Source organism: Heterocephalus glaber, unplaced genomic scaffold, assembly GCF_053883595.1.
Source record: "Heterocephalus glaber isolate CG9 unplaced genomic scaffold, H.glaber_assembly_v1.0 deba00000738, whole genome shotgun sequence".
In the NCBI taxonomy this organism is placed as follows: Eukaryota; Metazoa; Chordata; class Mammalia; order Rodentia; family Bathyergidae; genus Heterocephalus; species Heterocephalus glaber.
In genome coordinates this window covers 10,543,930-10,564,174 of record NW_028258161.1, presented here as the reverse complement: position 1 = coordinate 10,564,174, position 20,245 = coordinate 10,543,930, and the positions used below count along the sequence as shown (strand labels likewise).

The window sequence follows — 20,245 nt, the reverse complement described above, 5'->3', positions numbered from 1 at the left end:
AAAGTTGCTTTTACTTTTTCAATGCAGTATTTTTACAGAATTTTTAAATTACAAAAAGGCTCTTTGTATTTTAAGTTGTTTAATATACAATATATTTTAACATTTAAATACATTGCTCTGATGAAGTAGAAAACAGTCTTAACCTGTTTATGGAGCAGATTCTAATTTTTCATTTAATTAATGAATTTGTTACTTTTGCAGTGCTGAGGATTAAATCCAGAGCCTTATACACGCTGGACAAGTGCTCTACCACAGAGCCACACCCCAGCCTCAGATACTAATCTTTAAAAAGAGCAATTTTATATTACTTAGGGTTCAATTACACTGGTTTCTACCAACTGTTTACCAAAATGCTCAACAGTAGGTGTTTTAAAACTTTTCAAGGCTTTTTCAAGTTATTACTGCTGTCTTGTCTACTAAGACACCTATAGTTATACCCTTACTCTCCATCTCAAAAGTTTTGATTCTACAACACAGAAGCAAACTTCCATGTTAAACATATATACTGAACACACTTGCAATGTCTGTCGATAAATGTAGCGAGGAAGACATCTGAGGACTAAGCAAACAGCTCACAACTTAGATATTTATTACATGTGCATTAATTTATAAATTAAAATATAAAAGTATATCAAAGAAAGTCAACTCCTGAAGATGGCTAATCTTTTTCTTAGTATATTATGACCCTGAAATTTTAATGAACAGAATGACAGTTTGCAAAACTGTACAGAAGCAAAACATTGTAAAGCAACCAGTAAGCTACAGGCTGTCACTGCCACACACTAAGCACCTTTCTCGCCTCGCTGAGTGTCCTTCTCAGTTTATCCAGGTGTGCGCTCAATCCATCCGAGTCTGAAAGCTAACAGGGGGCATCAGCAAGCGAGGTCCCCTCCCTCAGGCTTAAAATAAAATTATAGCTACAGGAAATTAAGTACTCCATCAATGCCAACTGCTTCTAAAATTTATTTTTTGGTTATGAAGGTAATTTGGAAAGGTCTAATATCCATAAATCATTACTATGCTTTATAATCCATTTTAAATACAATCCCATCTTTTCATGTATTTCATATGCCTCATTCCTTTCCTAGTACCTGTCATTTTTTAGCACTGTCAGCAATATAACTTATCTCATTTGTCTTTATTTCTCTAAAGCATTCCCCTTGTCTGTGACTGTCTCAGAAAACTAACGCCTGACAGCTTCTCTCTCTCCACACAGTCTGAAGCCTAAAATTTCTATTACGTAGTTACCAAGGCGGAACGTGAGCGGAGCTACATGCATGCTTTTCAGAACAGGAAAGTGAATGAAAATCAACATAATATCAGCATAAGCTCGGTGATGACAGGGCTTTTGGAAACATCTGCACCTTCTTCTGGTTTTCACTCGGAGGATCACACACGTCTGTCTGCACCGGGATGGGTCTGGCCCCAGCCAGGTCTGCAGCAGCCACGTCCCGGGAGCTCAGAGAGGCACACTTACGTCATCGGCCAGGGCGGCCGCGCCATGCAGGATGGGCACTGGACTCTGCTTCTCATAGGAGTGGAGTTTCTCGTGAATCTGAGAGAAAACCAAAGGAAAGTGAGCTCACCTGTGAGCCAACAATCGAGTAGAACTAAAGACCTATCTTTATAATTGCAAACAGAATCTCGAGCCCTTGAGCGTATCTAAAGCAGTGAGTTTAATAAATCTATAGACAGCACACAGGTACTATTCATCCGTCACTGTGTCCACTGTTCACAATGTGGAGTCAAGTGGAAAAGTCATACTCATCAAATACAAACCACGTAAAAACTAATCTTTGTTTTTCCTCCTGAATAAGCATGTAAGGTTTCTGAAATCTGTAATTTCTAAAATACAGTGCTTCAATACATCAAGGACCAGCTGTACTCTCTAGTCCTAATAAAAACATAAATTACGAATAAAGTGAAGCACTAAGCCGGAAGCCACTTTCTGGCAGGTCTGAGACAGCCCCGCCAGGAGGGACGGAGACGGTGCCAGCACGCCTGGGTGTCGAGTCCGGAAAGGCCCTGCCCGGAGTACGCTCCTCCCAGGGCTCCTGACGCTCTTTCTCCCAACTGCTAACTTCCCCCCAAAGTCAAACTGCAAAGAAACAAAGGGATTTCTCATAACTACAGACAGTTCTCCCAACTATTTTTGCTTAAATAAAAGCTTATTTCACAGTGTCAAACAAGATACATTAATAAATAAATAACAATTTTGTATTTCATTTTCCATTATGATCCAAGAAACACAAAGGCGAGAATCTAATTTAATGCAGTATGAGGCAAACTAAGTAACTTTAAAAATATCTCACAGTATGTTAAGAAGTGAAAGACACTGAGAAATGCATAACTGTCAGTACTTAAGTTTAATCCACTTCCCTCTTACGTAGGTGTCCTTAATATCTTATACTTCAAAACTCAATTTAGCCTCTGCTTAAAGCTGAAGAAACCTGTCTTTCACTATATATGAAAAACAGTTGCACCTCACATTTCCTGTTTTTAATAGGTATCCAATAATACATTCTTTAATTATACTCAAAGCTAACCAAACTTTCCTGTAAAAGTCTGGAAGACAGACTTTATTTTGATTAGCCAGATGCTATTGCTAACAGAGGATTCTATTACTTTTTTGGCAACCGGGCACAAAATGTAAAGCAATGGGGAAAGGATCTGAACAGTTACACTATTACCAGGATGGTCAGGGCAACATTTTTACTTACTATCTTGGAATCTTTAAACATTTATCATATCGGTGTGATAAACAAAATTTAAAGAATACAAACCCTAAAAAGAGTAAGATTTGATCTAAGAAACTATTAAAGTATGACTTGAAATAAAACCCAGACATACTAAAAGCTAAATTAATTTTGTTTAAATTATCAGAAATTACATCACCTCAACATATAAGCTCATAGAACACTGACCTCCTGTAATAAAACTCATCCAGCCTTATTGCAGTTACTTGTTTAAATGTATGCTTCCCTGCTATAACAGAGAGGCTTCTATTTATTTGGCACTGTGATACCTACGTAACATTTGCTACCAATACTAGCACTATAGTCTTTAATGCGCTTAGTATTTTCATTCCTTAGCCCACAAGAAGCCTACAAGCCCTGAAAGGGTAGGTAGTAAGATGGTCTCATTTTACAAATAAGCAGACATGCATGGGCAAAATAACTTGGTACACTCCCACGGTAGCAAGAGTCGGAACTGGGCTTCCGGGCCCGGCCACGTGGGGTGGGTCAGCATCAGAGCCCTTAAGCAGCTCCCCTGCCTCTCTGAGGATCAACCTTCCTGAGCTCCTCACACACTTCCTTCCCTGCTGCATGAATGTGCCCTGCAAGCAGGGAACCGGAGAGTCTGAAGAGAGATGGAATGCAATGATCCCTCCCAACAGCTAGAGGAGTGCTGGGACTCCCTTCCATCCCTCCTCTTCATCTTTGCTTTCTGATGGCTTCAACTTGCTCTGGATCAACTTGTATTAATAATTAGAACCAGGGCCGGGGATTTAGCTCAGTGGTTCCGGCGCCTGCCTTGCAAGGGCAAGGTCCTGAGTTCGATTCTGCAAATAGTTTCACCTTCACCATCTTGTCTAGGTCCCTACCAAGAAAGAGAATGGCCCACCCTCTCCTTGCCCAACCCTGCACTTTGTACCATCTCAAGAATTCACGTGTTTTCCTAGAATTTCAAAACGCGGGCAATCTCACATTGATATGTGTGTTACTTTACTACATAATCTTAGAAATTAAGTTGGTAGAAAAGTGTAAAGACTTATTCTAAATAATTCTGAGCTGCTCTCTGTTTCTAAAAATACTGACAGAGGGCTGGGGATTTAGCTTAGTGGCACCGCACCAGCCTTGCAAGTGCAAAGTCCTGAGTTTGATCCCTGGTACCACAAAAAAACAAAACAAAACAAAACAAAATACTGACAGAAATTCTAGTCTTCATTAGTATTCATAATACCAAAGGGAAAAAATGATTTTAAAACAAAGAGGTGACACTCACAGACATCACCGAAGGCCATCTAGTGAAACTTTCTAAAATGTCCCACACCTACCTGTCCAGGTGTGCAGCCACTGCCACATGTGGCTCCTGCCCACTTGCAGTATGGTTGGTGCACTTGGGGAGCTGACTCTTTAATTTCATGTAATTTTCATTAACTGAAATTGAAATACTCACATATGGCTAGTAGCTTTCCTGTTGGAGAACAGGACTTAGTTTCACATTACACACTCTATAATTTATTGTTATATCCCAGGAAAATTCACTGATAGAGTTAGGCAAATTTTCCTGAGTGGCAACATTTTAGAATCCAGTGGACAGATGTACAATCAAAAGGTGGCTTAATCATCAGTAAGCAAACTAGCATCCATCATTAAATAGAAGATAGAGCCAAACCTGCAAAATCTCATTTAAGTATTTTCTACTGTAGCTTCAACCACATAATAACAGTGTACTTCCTTTTTCTCCCCTGAGCAACAGCAAGACAACGAGTTGTGAGGATATAGATGTCTGGTGAGATGAGGATACTCTGGTTAAATTAATTTCATCTGATGAAAAGACACACTCATTCAAAAGTAAAATCATAAAATAAGGCCATGCAGAAGAATTTTAGATACACTATATAGAAAGAAGGACATTTCAAGATCTTTACACATTAGGCTCTATTAAACAGTACAGATGTATCGGTCCATAAGGGTTTGTTTGCTATATTAACATTGTAATCAGAAAAGGTCAGCTAAATTAAAAACAATTTCTGTATGCAATGAGTTCTTATAAGAAAGCTACAATTACCTTCATTGACATACCTCCTGCAAATATTTAATTTTAGCAAGGGAACTGGATGTCAATAATTTTAGTTGCATATTGTAGGGCTTTTAAAGAGAAGCTTCAATAATCAAAGCATGAATCCAGCTTAGGAGGTAGTCCAAAGTGGTCATCTGTGTACACCTCTCAGTGATGTGCAGAAGTGTTACATTAGAAAACCGCCATAGTCTTCTGAATTGTATCAAATAAGTGAAAGCTGTAATCCTTTTCCTGGTTTCTGAGTATAAAACAAGTACTGAAAATAACTTCTCAGCAGTCTGAATCCCTACTATATTAATAGTACCCAGTCTGGAATTAGCACTTACCTGCACCCCCAACCTACTTTCCTCATTTAAAACATGGACGTAGAGGTGAGGGAACTCTGATTCCTAAACAAGAAAATCAGTAAGAGACAGTGGCAATCAAGAAGAGCTGGAAACTTCAAAGTATGTTGTACAGAAATAGTAAAAGAACAGTAAAGGAATGGTTGGGCTCTCTTTTTAAAAATTAAGTTAAAATTGGCTGTCAAGAGAAATAACTGATCCCAAAACAAAGCAACAAACAGGGCAGAGGCAACAGTGCCAATTGCACACCCTCCTTTCCAACTTGATACTACTAATCTCTCTCTCTCTCTTTTAGCTGATTTTCTTAGTCAATACGGGCAGGAAAAAAAAGTAATAAAACTCATGAGATCACAACCTTTTTTGCTCCTGTCCTTAATATGATGAATTTTGACTTCACATTGCTGTAGATACATTCTAAATTTATTAAGAATTTTTTAAAAGAATGAATATTCAATTTCATTGTCCTTTCAGTATATACTGTTGTGTTAGTCTTGTAATGTCCACTGGAATTTACAGAATTTAGAATTTATATGTTTACTTAGAATTTATTTAGAATTAATATGTTTATATATTTATTTGGAATTTATATATCAATTTTCACAACTGAGACTGACATTTACTTTTGAGTTCTGCCTTCATTGGGTTTACCACTGTTATAGTTCTTTCATTATTTTTAAAACCATGAAAGCTTTCTATCTTTTAATGTGCTCTGAAAACATCCTCACAGCCCTGCAATGTTCTCTTCCCTGAAATACTTGGTGGCATTTCCCTGCAAAAATAACTGGCTCGGATACATTTTACAGAGGTGCTTTATCACCCAATTTTACTTCTGGCTTGTGAATAGTAATTTCTCCATCTAGATTTTTCTGTCTCCTCTATCCTCTGCAGAAAGTAGTATTTCTTAGAAAACCATTTAATTTTTTAGTCTGGATTTTAAAATATTTATCTGAATCTTCTTAAGCAAAAGAATCTCTTAAAACTTACTGATTTTCCTGATACCTACTTTTTTCTCCCTTACTATTTCTTCTTTGGTATATCTGTTCTTTCTCTATTTCTCCTTTCATCTCTTCATTAGACTAATATTATTTACTATTATCTTCAAAGAATCATCCTTTAGATTATTTTATCACCTTTGTTCATTTTTCTATTTTTATCTTACTTCATTCCTTCTTTTTTTATGCAACTCAACTCCCCTATCTAAAACTTAAATCATGATATTCAAATTATGGGGAAACAAAAGAGAGGGCCTACTATTCTGAGTCTTGCTCATTTATAAAATAATGACTAAAATATTTCCCATTTTAGAGAAAAGATTTCCAGTTTCAATTTGAAAATAAAATATGATGAGTGGAAGTGACTCTAATCTTTCTATTTAGAAAAGTAAGCTAGGGAAGGGATAATAATACATATATGTAGATAGATCTCATTTTATTTGGGTATTGTTTTATTGCACTTTACAGAAAACTGCATTTTTTCAAACATAAGGTTTAGACAATATTGTGCAACCTAAGTTTTTGTCAATTTAATTTCTGCTGTTACTTTAGTACTACATAAGAATAATTAGGGCATGAACATTCAGATCATTTGTACTACTAGCAATGATAAGGCAACACAGGAAAATAAAATCACAAATTAAATATGTTTCATATTCAATATGAAATTTTCATTCATGTGACACCTCTAAATTAACTTTTTCCCCCACGGTAGTCACAGTATATAGTGCATCATTTTAAAACTTTAAGCATTCTTAAAATAGTCTATTAATCTCCCATTTTTGAAATATTAAAGATTTTTTTAAAAAACAAAAGAAAATATGATAAACACCTGGATGATCAGCATCAAAAATCAACAGAAATTAATCTGATGTATTTGGTTTGGCTAACTTAGGAAATAAATTATAAAACATGCAGCCAAAGACCCATTCTTCCATCCTTTTCCTCTGCTTCTCTTCCAAGCAAACAAAACAAAAAAGCTTATGCTGAAATTGCTGGATATATTCACATTTTAGGCCATAAATACATCTGTATACAATATATGGCTATTATTTATCTCTTTAATTACATAAATAGTTCCGTTTTCACTGGCAACTATATTTTTCACTCGATTTTATATTGACTGTAACTAGGTAGGTACATATAGTTCTAGTTGATTCATTTTAAGCTGAAAGACATTCTATCATATTAGTTAACAGTGCTTATATATCCACTCTGGGACCAAAGGACACTGCAGCAGTCTGTACTCTTCTGCCATCGCACCCCACACTACTAGAGTCCTCCTGCCTTGGGACAGATGGCCAAAGGCAGGCAGACCATTTTCTCTTCTCCACACTTTTGACAGATAACACTTGGTGCTGTCAGACTATCTGCCCATCAGATGCCTATGAGATGCAGCCAGGATGGTTTTAATTTAGATCTTCTCCAATCTAGGCCTCATCTCCTAATAGTTTATGAGGCAGGGGCAGTTAGCTGTTCCCAATATGAATCCCCTGCTTCCACAGTAACTGAACCTCAACTGAGGTAAGCAGCTGCCCAGTTACGGGCTGCACTTCCAGTACCACTCAACCTCTCTGCTTCCTGCCTCTGGGATTAGTTTTCTAGCATGAAAGTGAGCATAAGTTCCAATGCCACATCGAGGCTGAGACCTTTAAAACATGGCGTATTTCCTCCAAACCCTATCCTTCCCTCCACCCAGATGCAGATTATTACTAGACTAGAGGAGACTGTAAAGCCAACACACAGAAAGAACTGGGGTCTCAAAAACACCTTCTGGAGGAGAAGTATGCATCTATCTAGCACATCCCCAAGGATTACTGAGTAGGTACATATTGTACACCGTACTGAAATATCACACTGTGCCACATAAATACATACCATTATTACACGTTAATAAAAAGATGTTTAGGGCCGGGGATTTAGCTCAGTGGTTCCGCCGCCTGCCTCACAAGTGCAAGGTCCTGAGTTCGATCCCCGGTACCCAAAACAAACAAACAAACAAACAAACAAAAATAAATAAAAAGATGTTTACAGACGCGGAAATCTTAAATACACTGGTTTGAATATATTTGCATATACTTACATAAATAATTATGACACTGTAACCCATAGATATATGCGATTAAAATTTTAAAACATTTTTCTTTGGGCCGGGGATTTAGCTCAATGGTTCCGCCGCCTGCCTCGCAAGTGCAAGGTCCTGAGTTCGATCCCCGGTACCAAAAAACAAAAAAAAACCATTTTTCCTTTACTTTAGTTGTGCCTAAACCACTATATTTTTTGGACTATCTGTCAACTGTTTATCCTATCTTAAATAATTCTGTGGCCCTGGGAAACAGAGGTGTTATCTTAATGCAGCCAAAGATACTCAGTTTTTCTCTATGGTTGTACATTTTGTTTCTTAAGAAAACAGTCCGTATCCTAATGTCAGGAGTGCTACTATGATTTCTTCAAAGTATTACAGTCTAATTGTGCAGACCAGTCTTACCTCACAGCCACAAGAGCCTCTAACTATCTTTTCCAAAAGGATAGCACCTCTTAAACATTTATTTTCTGGGTGGGGGGTTCACTCTGGGAATTGAAGCTGGAGCCTTGTACATACCAAGCAAGCACTTTACTAGGCAGCTACATCCCCAGCCCTTTTCCCGCTGATTCTAATACTATTTAAAACTCCCACACAGCTGGGTGCAGTGGTGAGCACCTGCAGTCCCAGCTCTATGGAAGGCTGAGGCAGCAGAATCACCCGAGTCCAGGAGTTCAAGGCCAGTCTGGGCAACAAACCAAGACTCTGCTTCAAAAAATAAAATAAAAATAAGTACTAACAGATTTTTTAAAATAAAAATATATAAAACTCTCACACAAGTGTTAATACCTGGGCTCTCTGTTCTGTTCACTTGTGTGTCTCTTTCAGCCAACACTTTTCTGTACACGCTTGATATCCAGTCAGGCAAAGCTTGCTCGGCCTTTGCCCTCCCTCATGGCCTCTAGGATCAGTCTGCCACCTGCCAGGATTTCACGGAAAACCAAATTGGTATGCGCTGCTCTCACTGTCTATATTCTGGGAATTTTCTTCAAATCTATCTTCTGATTCACTTTTTTCTCTTAAGCTGTGTTTAATCTGTGGGTTGTTTTTTTCTTTTTAATGAGTATAGTTTTTATTCCTGTGGCTCAAATATGGCCTATTTTCAAATACTTTTGTCTTCTTCTTCTTCTAATGATTGAAACCTTTTATTTCATATCATTTTAAAGATACTTCTATTTAAATATACTTACAGGCAAGAAGACTATAATACAAGGGCTTAGGTGTTAACCTTGCTGCTTGGTATGCCTGTTGGTTGTGGTTCAGATGTTTTGTAAATCGTGTTGTCAGGACATCCTCCGTGTGGCTTTCCAAAAAGGAGTCCTGGGTCGATGGTATAACTTTTCAGGAAAATTTTTGTACCTCATGAGCGTACTTGCAACGTCCCAAGTCACTCTAACTTCACAGTGAAGAACTCCTGTACTTGGCAGATAGGAGCCGCAAGTCCCACACCATGGACTAGCCACTCTATGGTCACAAATTCTTAAAGTAGATTTTTTTGTTGTTTCTACCTTGTCCCAGGAAGAGACCGACATCTTCTTTGTCATTTCCCTGAGAAAGTAGCCATAGAAAAGTACCCCTGTTACGTGTGTGCCTGGGTACTGATTTTGCTTATATTTTGGGAGCGGGACACCCAACCCTAGCACAGTCCTTACAACATGGGGTTCAGTAGCCACCAGAACAGAATACAGTTTACCTTTGATTTCTGAAACACGGAGATTTCCCTTACTTTCTTTCAAGCTTATCAAAGCATTTAAAAGAAACTTTGCCAGTTCGAAGAAATCGCATATATGAGTATTGGTTTTGCTAATAGCTATGGAAGAACTTTGCTGTAGAATGATGAATCCATTTTCTTTTAAAATAATTTTAATAGTACTAGGGGTTGACCCAGGAGGTGCTCTACCACTGAGCTACAGCCCTGGGCTTTACAGAAATTTTTTGTTGCAGGGCCAGTACCTAAGTTGCCCAGGCTAAACACAGCAAGGAATAAACATGGAGAACAATTGAGGCACATTCACTGGTTAGCATTATAAAAAGGAAAAGAAGTACTACCTCCCCTAGAGATAGATAACAGTGATTGATATTCTAAATGGGAAATTCCTTGTATGCGACTTGTCTTCCCATTTGATCCCCATTTAATCAATATTACCTGGGTGACTGTACTTGTAATTTTATTGGTTGGTTATGGTTTTGTCCCACCTTATGCCCACCTTGTAAATTTCCATTGGGTCTTATAGTTTTATCCCACTTTGTACCCGCCTCACCACATGGCTTTGCTGTATAAAACATCTCTGAAAAGTGGGGTGGGTGGGCAGCCCACTTTCCAGACCCCCTTCTGTCTCTCTTAGGCAGAAGGTTTCTTTCTCCCAATAAATTTTTCCTACTCTTTAAAAAAAAAAGCTGCCCAGGCTGGTCTCGATCTTGCAATCCCCTTGTGTCAACTTCCTGGCTATTCTGAGACGACAGGAATGCACCATCACACCTGCCTTCAAACAACTTAGACATGGCTAAAATCGGTACTTTCTCTAATATTGGTAACAATGAAAGTCAAAGATGTATTAATGAATAGAAAATAGTAATCAACTAAAAAATAAAAGAATGTTTGCAATTACTCAAAATTTCTAGGTACATGTAGGGGAAGGGGTTGGGTTAAATATTTAATGTAAATTAACTCTCCCTTCTAACAAGGCGGCTGTTAGTTCATTTATGCAGCATTATTGTGAAATGGAATGAGATCACTTCTATTTCCAGGAGAAGAATTTAGGTAAATCTTTTCTGAGCTTTCAATTTATGCTCATTTGGCTTATGAGATTCATTTTGGTGGATATTTCTACCTGATCTTTGTGCTCTGTGTGTGTGTGCGCACGCACGCACGCACGTGTGTGCGTGGGAGAGGACCCCGGGGCCTTGTGTATGCTAGGCAAGCACTCACCACTGTGACACATCTCCACTAGCCCAATGCATTTTTTAGTTGAAAACAATAGTTCATTTAACTTGAATTACTCTTTCAAGTTACAACACAGATCTTTTATCATGCTTTTGTCCTTTAGCCTTCTGTATTACACAGAATTTGTAAGTACATTTGTGTTCATAAGCACAGTTAAAAGCAAAGCTGTGAGGGGGTACTGTCTCAATCACACGGCCAGAGGTAAATAACAACAACAGCAGTGAAGCCCTTCTATAGGAGCCCATGGGGAGCAACTGGTACTCTGCCTTCAATTCAAGCCAGGGTATTGGCAACATCTGTATTATTCAAACAGATGAGTAATTATTACAAGGGACATGCCTATAAAGTCTTGCAAAATATACACAACAAAAAACAGTTTTTAGGTTTAAGTTAAATTATTAAAAGACATTAAGTCACCAACATTTCCATGATGATTGAACATGTAGTATTTGTACTGAAATCACTTCTCAGAACATTCTCTGCAGATCAGATTCCCAGAACAATATTCTAGAGAAAGAAAGTTGCCATGGCCTATTTTGGAATATTTTTAGCATCTCAACAACAATAATAAAACTGAAATTAAAATATTCATCTAGAAGTTGATAGCCTGTTTCATTTTGAAACAACCCATTATTTGTACATATATCTTTTACTCCATTCATATTGTAATGATCAGATTTGCCATTTTTTAAAAACCTGTATTTCAGTCTTCATGGAAGAACTGGAAACTGTTAAATTTTGCATTAAGGTGGCAATGGATGATATTGAAAATGATGCCATGGAACCTGGAACCTGAACAGGCTTCGACACACTACAAGCAGTGATTATGCTGTACATCTATTTGTAGTTTATGTTCTAACAAACATGCACCATAATTACAGCTGAAAAATATACATATTTTAGTAATGAAAGGTGGAAATGAGCTGTCTTAACTGGTTGCAGGGCATATACCGAGGGCCTGTGGGCCAGGAGAGTTTGTGGGTGGGTGGCTTTCGGCGGGTTCCAAGATCTCCTGGAAACTGTGCACATTGTTTACACGTATTTTTTAGGAAAATAATCCAGCGTGCAGACAGATGCTCCACCTAAAAGGCTTGGACTGTAGCCAACAGAAAGTATAATGAGCTGCTGGAGAAGAGGAGACACAAAACTCGATTTGAGCCTGGTTCCGTTTTCCCTGAACGGGTCGGAATGGGTTGGGTGGGGTAAGGCCAGAAACCGAAACGCAGGGAAGAGGTCAGTGCCATGCTGGTTCCTTCTGAGGGCTCCTCTGGCCTTCCGTTCCTTTTTTATTCTCTTTCTTTTCTTCCCTTCCCTTCCCTTCTCTTTCCTTTCTTTTCTCAGTAAGGGAGATTTTGAATGCAGGGCCTTTGCACTAAGTTATATCCCCAGCCATTTCTTATCTTTTATTGGGAGACAGGATTTCTCTGAGTGACCTAACTGCCCAGACTGGACTCAGACTTGCAATCCTCCCCACCTCAGCCTCGTGCAGTGCTGGGAATCCAGGCCTGTGCCGCCACACCTCTCCCTTCTTTTTCTCAGAGGTCGGATGGACTCAGGCAGCCTCCGCGTCCTTAGGTTCCTCCAGTGCTATCCGTCAGCTGCTGTGAAGTAAAATATGCTCATCCCAACTGCCTCTCCTCACTGCCCCCAAGACATGCAGATGGGCCCATTCTGTTTCAGGGATTTCTCTGCCGTCCACACGGGGAAGGGACAAGGAGGACGTAACAGAAGAGTTCATAACATTTTCAGTTTTAGAAAAGGATCAATATAACTTACTGAGAGCCCGGAAGTCATTTATATCTGAGTTTAAATGCCAATTCTGCCCCTTCCTCGCCATTATGCAACTTCCTTAACTTTCTAAACCTTAGTTTCCTCTTATTTAGAATAGGATGACAATACTACCTACTATGTGAGGGTTATTATGAAAATTAAATAATGTAACCATTTAAAGAGAGCTTTGTGATACCCCTGGAAAATAGAAAACAGGCAATAAATGGTAATTTACTGTAGTCTCAATTACCCTACCACCTTCCACTCGTACTTCACATATGCAAGATGCAAGCAAGATCTAAAGATAAAAATCAAAGCACAGCCCGGTGTGGTGGTGCACACGTGTAATCCCAGCACTTGGGAGGCTGAGGCAAGAGGACCACTGCAAGTCTGAGGCCAGCCAGGGCTACACAGTGAGATCCTGGCTGAAAACACAATACAACACAACAAAACAAAACAAAACAAAAAACACAGAACTGTACCATCTATGCTCAAGTAGAGAACATACATTCCTGAGGGACACTAACGTAAATGCCACCTCCCTTGACATTTATTGAAAGACAGTGAAAGAAAAGGGGCAGAGGCCTAGGACAAGGGCAGAGGCAGCAGAGCTGAAGGAAGATTATCTGGGTGGACACAGCAAGGCAGAAATTAATTTCAAACACACCGGTAGCAAATGATGGAGAGGGTGCAGGATCAAGCTGAGAAAAATCACAGTGGGGTTTGCAGGCTGAATAAGGCTCATGATGAAAAATCTCTAGACCTGGGCATTTATTAATATGGCAAACAGGATGCATCCTAAGCACTCACTGCTCTTGTCATTCTCGTCTCCTAGAAGAAAGCTCTACCACTGGTGAGAAGAATGAGATCCTCACACAGAAAAAGGTATCACAGCTGAATGGAAAGATACGTAGAAAAAAAAGAGTAACCAACAGAATGGCTTCACAGACCAAGGAAAGGTAGCTACTGTTGTTGTTTGCTATCACTGCTGTTCACTATCATATCCCTGTGGGAACTGAAGCACCCTTTGCCCACATCCCCAAATTCTGTTGAAACTGATGAGGTAATATCTGGTTAGGGCCTGGAGTGCATCCCAATGCGACTGTATGGAAAATGTGGACTGGACAGGAACCAGCCCTCACTCACAATGGAAATACCCTGCGATCATAAACTGGTTGTCACTTCTTTATTTATGCCTTTCGACAGCTTGCCATTGCACTGAAATTGAGGATATGCTTGGCAGCAAACTTACAAGGCCAAGCTAGCTCTGGGCCTGGCATGCCCAGCTCCTGCAGGACTCGGCCCAAGCCAGTCCAGCCCCTCCGGCCACGTGGGCCCAATACCGGGCCCTCGGGAGCATGAGTCTCTCCTGCCCAGGACTTCTCTCTCTGCATGCCAGTGAGTCATTTCTAGGTCTCAGCTCCAGCATCCCTTGAACAAAGACAACTTCCCCAGCGTCCCTAGCCAATCAAAATTAGTTCTCTGTCATTATTAGTTCTGAGAGCTCCCTTTGCTTTTTGTTTTTCACCCTTATCAGACTCTGTACTTGTATTTTTATTATGTTTATCTACTTATACCTGTGAAAACAGGTAAGGAAACTCACAGATTATGGACAATGTCTCTAGAGTTCACCACTATGTCCCTAGCTCATAACCCAATATGTTTCATCAAATAGATGCTCAAAACTTAAAATCAGTACTTAGTGAGGCATGAATAGAAGAATCCTGCAGCGCTGGGAGGCTGCTAATGCTGCGGTAACTGTCCCTAAGAGGATGCTAAGTGCAAATTTTTCTTCTTGTCCCCAACTGACAACTAGCACCCAAAGCTAGGGGGAAAAATTACACCCCATATTTTAAAGAAAGCTTCCAACTGGAAAACTACTCTAAAGCGGAAAACTGCTCTAGAACTTAAGCGATGGATGTAACTATCAACCCTCATCATCTCAGTCGGTCACTTCCCAGCACGCAGCGTGTGTGTACACATGCATGTAGCTAAAGAAAGAAAACGCCTTGTGTCTTGATGTCTCTCAAAGCCTCACACAGTAGGTGGGGCCTTCTCTGAAGTGGGTGAATCTGGAACGTGTGACTGGTTTGGTACCGCCCTAATCCCGGTGGTCTGGATAAGATAAAAGAAGCAGAAAGATGCTGTTAAGGTCCCTTCTTGCTTTTGCTACCGTGTGGGCGCCATGAGCTGTTTCTCCTCTGCGATGCCTCTCAGCCAAGAGGTCCTTTGTTGTTTGCGGTGTCTCCCGCCACAATGAACTGTTGCCCCTCTGCCTTGGAGCCAGCCGATTATGGACTGAAACTTCTACAAACTGTGAGCCAGATAAACCCCTTCCCCTGTAACTTTGGGTGTCGGGTATTTTGTCTCAGCAACCAGAGAAAAGTAACGACACACTGTCTTATCAAAAACAGGGAAGGAGCAGGACCTGGAAGTATAGGTTCCACAGCCGAATATAACTGGGGTCCATCTCCAATGCAAGAATCATTCTTGGAGAAAGGGAGTACAGACAAGAAGACAGAAGCATTATCTGCCAGCTGCTCTGCTCAGGTCACAGAGGGGCTCATTTGCCCTCCTTGTCTGCCTCAAGGGGAAAGGGGAATCGAGGCTGGAAGGCATAACAGAAGTGGCACACCAGGCAGACTACAGCTTGGCCTACAAATGATGCACGGGAGCCTCACTGAGGTAGCAGGGTGGGAGGCCCCGTGCACAGGACCCCACCAATAGCACCATGAAAGGCTCTGGGTGGCATCAACTGTGCACACCGGGAGAGACGCGGCACAAGAGGAAAGGTGCCTGTCAGTGCTGGGTTGAGGAGATGCAATAACCTGGCTAATCGTGAAATACCACCCTTTTTGGGGGTCCCCCAGCCAACCCACTAGAAGAGTGGATCTCCTTTCGGAGGCGACTGGTCCACCCCAAAAGGCGGTGGGCAGATGTGGAATAGAACCACACACTCCGACCCCATCTCCACGTGGGTCTCCTAGCCCTCCCTATCTGGCACGAGGGAAGGGAAAAGGTGAGATTTAAGTCACACAGGAAAACCAACGAAGAGGAGGTTAGCTTTGTAGTAACTGAAAACATCTTAGATGTCATAGATTTGCCAGAAATCTTGTTAAGAGGGAAAAGTTAGTTGCAGTCTAACACATTTTGGTGCAGTGACTGGAGAAAATTAAAGTCACCTTTGAATTGGTTGAGCTGCTTGACTTTTTGGCAAGAACAGTACAGGCTAATAGTTCTCCAACTTTCTTGGTCTCATAATCTCCTTAGCCCCCTAAAGTTCACTGAAAACCCAGAGTCTGTGTGTGGTTTTCTATCAATTAATATCTGTAGTTATTAAAATTAAAACTAATAACATTTTTAGATTTATTGATCCATTTAAAAACTGTTAAAATAACACGCTCATGAAAAATAAATATTTTCTCCAAAATGAGAATTTCCAAAGAATAGTGCTGTTTTCACTTATTTGCAGATAGTTTTCATTGCTGGCTGAAAAGTTACCTACTGGATTGTCCCGTCTGCTTCTGCCTTCAGTTTGTTAGGGTGTGCTGCTTTTACTGAAGTCCGTGGAGAAAAAGAGGCCTCACACAGACCCACACCCTGAAGGAGCAGAGATATCTGGTAGCTTTGGGGGGAAATGGAGATACTCGGTGATACTACACCAGCACTGTGCAGACGGAAACTCTCAGAGGTGAGAGGCACTGTGGCCTCTGCAGCTGCAGCATGAGCCTCCCGCACCCCAGCACAGCGCTGCTCTGGCCTCTGTATTCCACATGCTCTGCTCATGCACAGTTCTGGAGCCTCACACACTGGTCATCTGGAAAACACTGCCTCATCAGGGCACGCACACTTTCCAAATCTTTCCCCATGTCATGATCCAACGACAACAATAAAGTCACTTTCATTAATACCACCACCAATTTCATCGAAAAAGCCACGCAGTGAGGCTTTTCAAAGCTGTACAGTGTGCTTGAAAGCTTCAATTTTATCAACTGAAAACAAGGTGGTTGGTTGTTTCTTGAAATAACACTCACTTTGATCTTTTTTGGGAAAAAAAAATGTCTTCTAAACACCAGTCAGTCTGAAAAACTATAGATTTGAAGCCTATAATTTCTAAAGGTGTCCTATGGAAAAAAGTAAGCAGTGTACATAGTTCAACAAATCCCACAATCCCACAATCACTGTTCCCTGGGACAAGCAGAAGCCTGGTTTGCAGTACAGTGCTCTCTGGATATTTACTATTTCTTCTATTTTAAAAAGTCACATGCTCAGCAGTTAAGATTAAATGCAACTAATAAGTTTTATTGCTTCATCAACACATTCTTAATTCAACTGCTGTTAGCTTTCTAACATGAATGCATGCTGGTAAAGAACACAATGACCCAGTAACCACCACCATGTGGAGTACGAGCCTTGATGTCCACACCAGCACCGGCAGTGTGACCCCTCAGTGCTCTACCATCAATGCAAATGTCAACCCGGCAAAAGAAGTAAATAGCGTTATAATGTTATTGGAAAATAGTTTTGACCTTGTAGATTCCTGGCAATAGTCTTGGGATCCTCAGGGGTCCACAAACCAGACTCTGAAAACCACCACTCTATACACACTAAATACACGGATGTCACAAAGAAAAGGAAATCAAACATTTCTTTGTGGCTGTACAGCTCATAGCGATTTACATGAGTGCAGTACAAGAATATATTAACGCTTCCAACTGACCCACTTTCTGTAGAAGCTGGCAATTTACCTGAAACCACAGGTCTCGGCTTGTGATCAGTGCTACTCTTGGACTGAGGTCTGGAACATGGTGACGAGAAGCTTTAAGGAAAAGACGAGCCTACTTCTAAAGAGTTCACTTATACAGAGACACAGACAGGTTTTAGCATTTCATGAGATTTAGGGTAGCTCAACCCTTAGTGCTGCATTATTCACATTTGTTTTCAAAGTTCAGCCTTCGACGTCTTTCAACCTGGCCACTTCTGTAGCTGGGGGGACATTTAAACTCACGCAATTTATGACAGTGTCCCAGGCCTGGGTGTCTCTGGCATCAGCCCAGGACTGCTATTATCATCTCCTCTTATTTACTGCACCTTCTCAAAACTCTGCTCTTTCACACACTGATATACATTTTTCAATTGTGTGCGTTAATTTTCATATATTTTTATGTTCTAAGATGCTATACTATTATTTTTCTGCTTTGTATAATAACTTAAAATGTCACTTGCTGGCCCTGCTGCCATCACAGCTGGGATATTTTATTTCACTCCCGTATATCCTACAGCGTATCTAACAAAACAGCACTGCCCTCCCCTACTCCAGGTTTTACATAAAACACAGCTACCATTTCTCTCCTATTCCAGGCAGAGTTACCTAAAATGTTTCTCTTCCTAGGAAAAACATTTTTCTCTATGAATTCATTTTTTCATAGAAAATCAAAGCTGCTATTATATGTGAAGCCTTACAGACATGAATAATCCAATAGGCCTCTTGGTCAGAAAGAAACAAAACCCTGTAATAGCTTTGTGTACAGAACGGTGGTCCCTAGGCAGACAGGAGAAATTCAGAATCCAACTAATCATTTTAATCTTGTACCAAAACAAATTTCCTACTACCTGGAAAACAACATACCCTAGGTTTCTAAAGTATGTTAAAAATATGTGCAATTTATTTCTAATAAAAAATACAACCTCATTTTCTAAGAAAATTATTTTCCCAACTTTGTACTCTATTAAATCCTCAGAATTGTGTGTGTCAAAATTTACTTACTGAAATGAATTCTAAAATTGCTATTATGTCTTTCATACCGAAAGGTCATAAAAAGTGATTATTTCCAAACAGCAGGTGGCTATCACACACTATTATTGATACAGTTTGGGCATCCAGAATCCAGGTCACGATTCACAAAGCAACTGAATTCAATCTTCAAGGTCAAATCGATCAAATCCTGTGCCTCTGAAATTTCCCCCCAGAATGAAACCCTCTTGTTTTGAATGGCTTCTGTCAGGGACTCTGTCCCAGCGGTGGAAAGATGGCTAATGCAATATTCTTTAGTCAGTCTACTGGCTCAAATATGAATCACTTCCATTTATTTATGGGATACTTTGATGTATCTAAGTTCTTATTTTTAACAATGAAATTTTACACTATTTGCGTGGCATATGGAAAGACAGTCTTTCATCTTACCAAGAGCTTTTAAGTGTTTTGTTTTTGGGTACTGGGAACTGAACTTGGGACCTTGTGCTTGCGAGGCAGGCACTGGAACCACTGAGCTAAATCCCCGGCTGTACGAGTTTCGCTTTTGCCATCTATAACCCGCCTAAAGATGATTTCTTTATCTATGATATGAGGCAGGGATCAAAACCATCCTTTTTTATACAGACACACTGTCTCATCCGTAACCCTTGTGTTTTCACTGTTCTGTCCCAGTTCCACACACCTGCAGGTGTGTGACCAGAGATTCTTCCATGACTGAGTCCCGCTTTCCAACCCCTGTGCGGATACCGCGCCACCTTCGTTATTTAGACCTCACGATACATCCTGGTGTGTGGTAGAGCACCATCTGCACACCGCCAGATGCCTGCTGGCTTTCAGTGGCACTTTGCTGCTCTTTACAAACCGAAGCCACAAAACACTCCCGACAGGGGCCGGGGATTCAGCTCAGTGGTTGCACCGCCTGCCGCGCGAGGTCCTGAGTTCAACCCCCGGGACCAAAACCACCCCCGTGAGATCAGGCATCTCTGCACCACTGAGCTGTCCCTGTCCTGTTCGCAATCAGGGCACCACTCTGCACTTTCATAATCTCCTGCCTATTAATTCTGAGCATTTCATTACATTTGTCTCTAGGGTGGCCTCCGCTCTTATAAATGGGGTTTTAAAAGTCTGCTTCAAACTGGGCTTGGGCTGCTGGTCTCCACAACACACCTGACTTCCTATACAGACCTTCAGCTGGCCACCCAGGCCTGAGGTCTCCACTAACTTGTCTGTAGATCCTTTTTGGGTTTCCATGCGGAGATAATCTCATCGTACGTGACAGATGACAAATATGTCTTCTTTTCCAATCCTGGTCCTCTTTCTTCGTGGCCCACAATGCTGATAAGGGCCTCTACTGCAAGATTTTTAACAGGTAGTGGCAGATTTGTTCCTGAATCAAGAAATGCCTTAAATTTCCCCCACTAATAATAATAAGTACTACAGATTTTGGCAGGCCCATCTGCAAAGAAGTTGCCTACTTTCTAAGAGTATTTTTCTTTCTCTAATGAAAAAACTGAGATTTAAATTTTATCAATTTTGCATTTCCTACATCTA

At 40.4% G+C, this 20,245-nt stretch overlaps 1 protein-coding gene across 4 annotated transcripts in view; it reads right to left on the bottom strand.

Annotated features, from left to right (window-relative positions):
• Nucleotides 1-20,245, bottom strand: part of Mpp7 (MAGUK p55 scaffold protein 7) — a 206,088-nt gene that overhangs the window by 81,039 nt on the left and 104,804 nt on the right. For 3 of the 4 annotated variants that reach the window (XM_087206965.1, XM_087206967.1, XM_087206964.1), the window contains one exon: nt 1,478-1,555. In XM_087206965.1, the coding sequence (XP_087063091.1) occupies nt 1,478-1,555 (78 nt within the window). Of the gene's footprint in view, nt 1-1,477; nt 1,556-5,132; nt 5,196-8,020; nt 8,039-20,245 lie in introns of those variants that run through there. The other variant, XM_087206968.1, reaches the window with a different exon arrangement.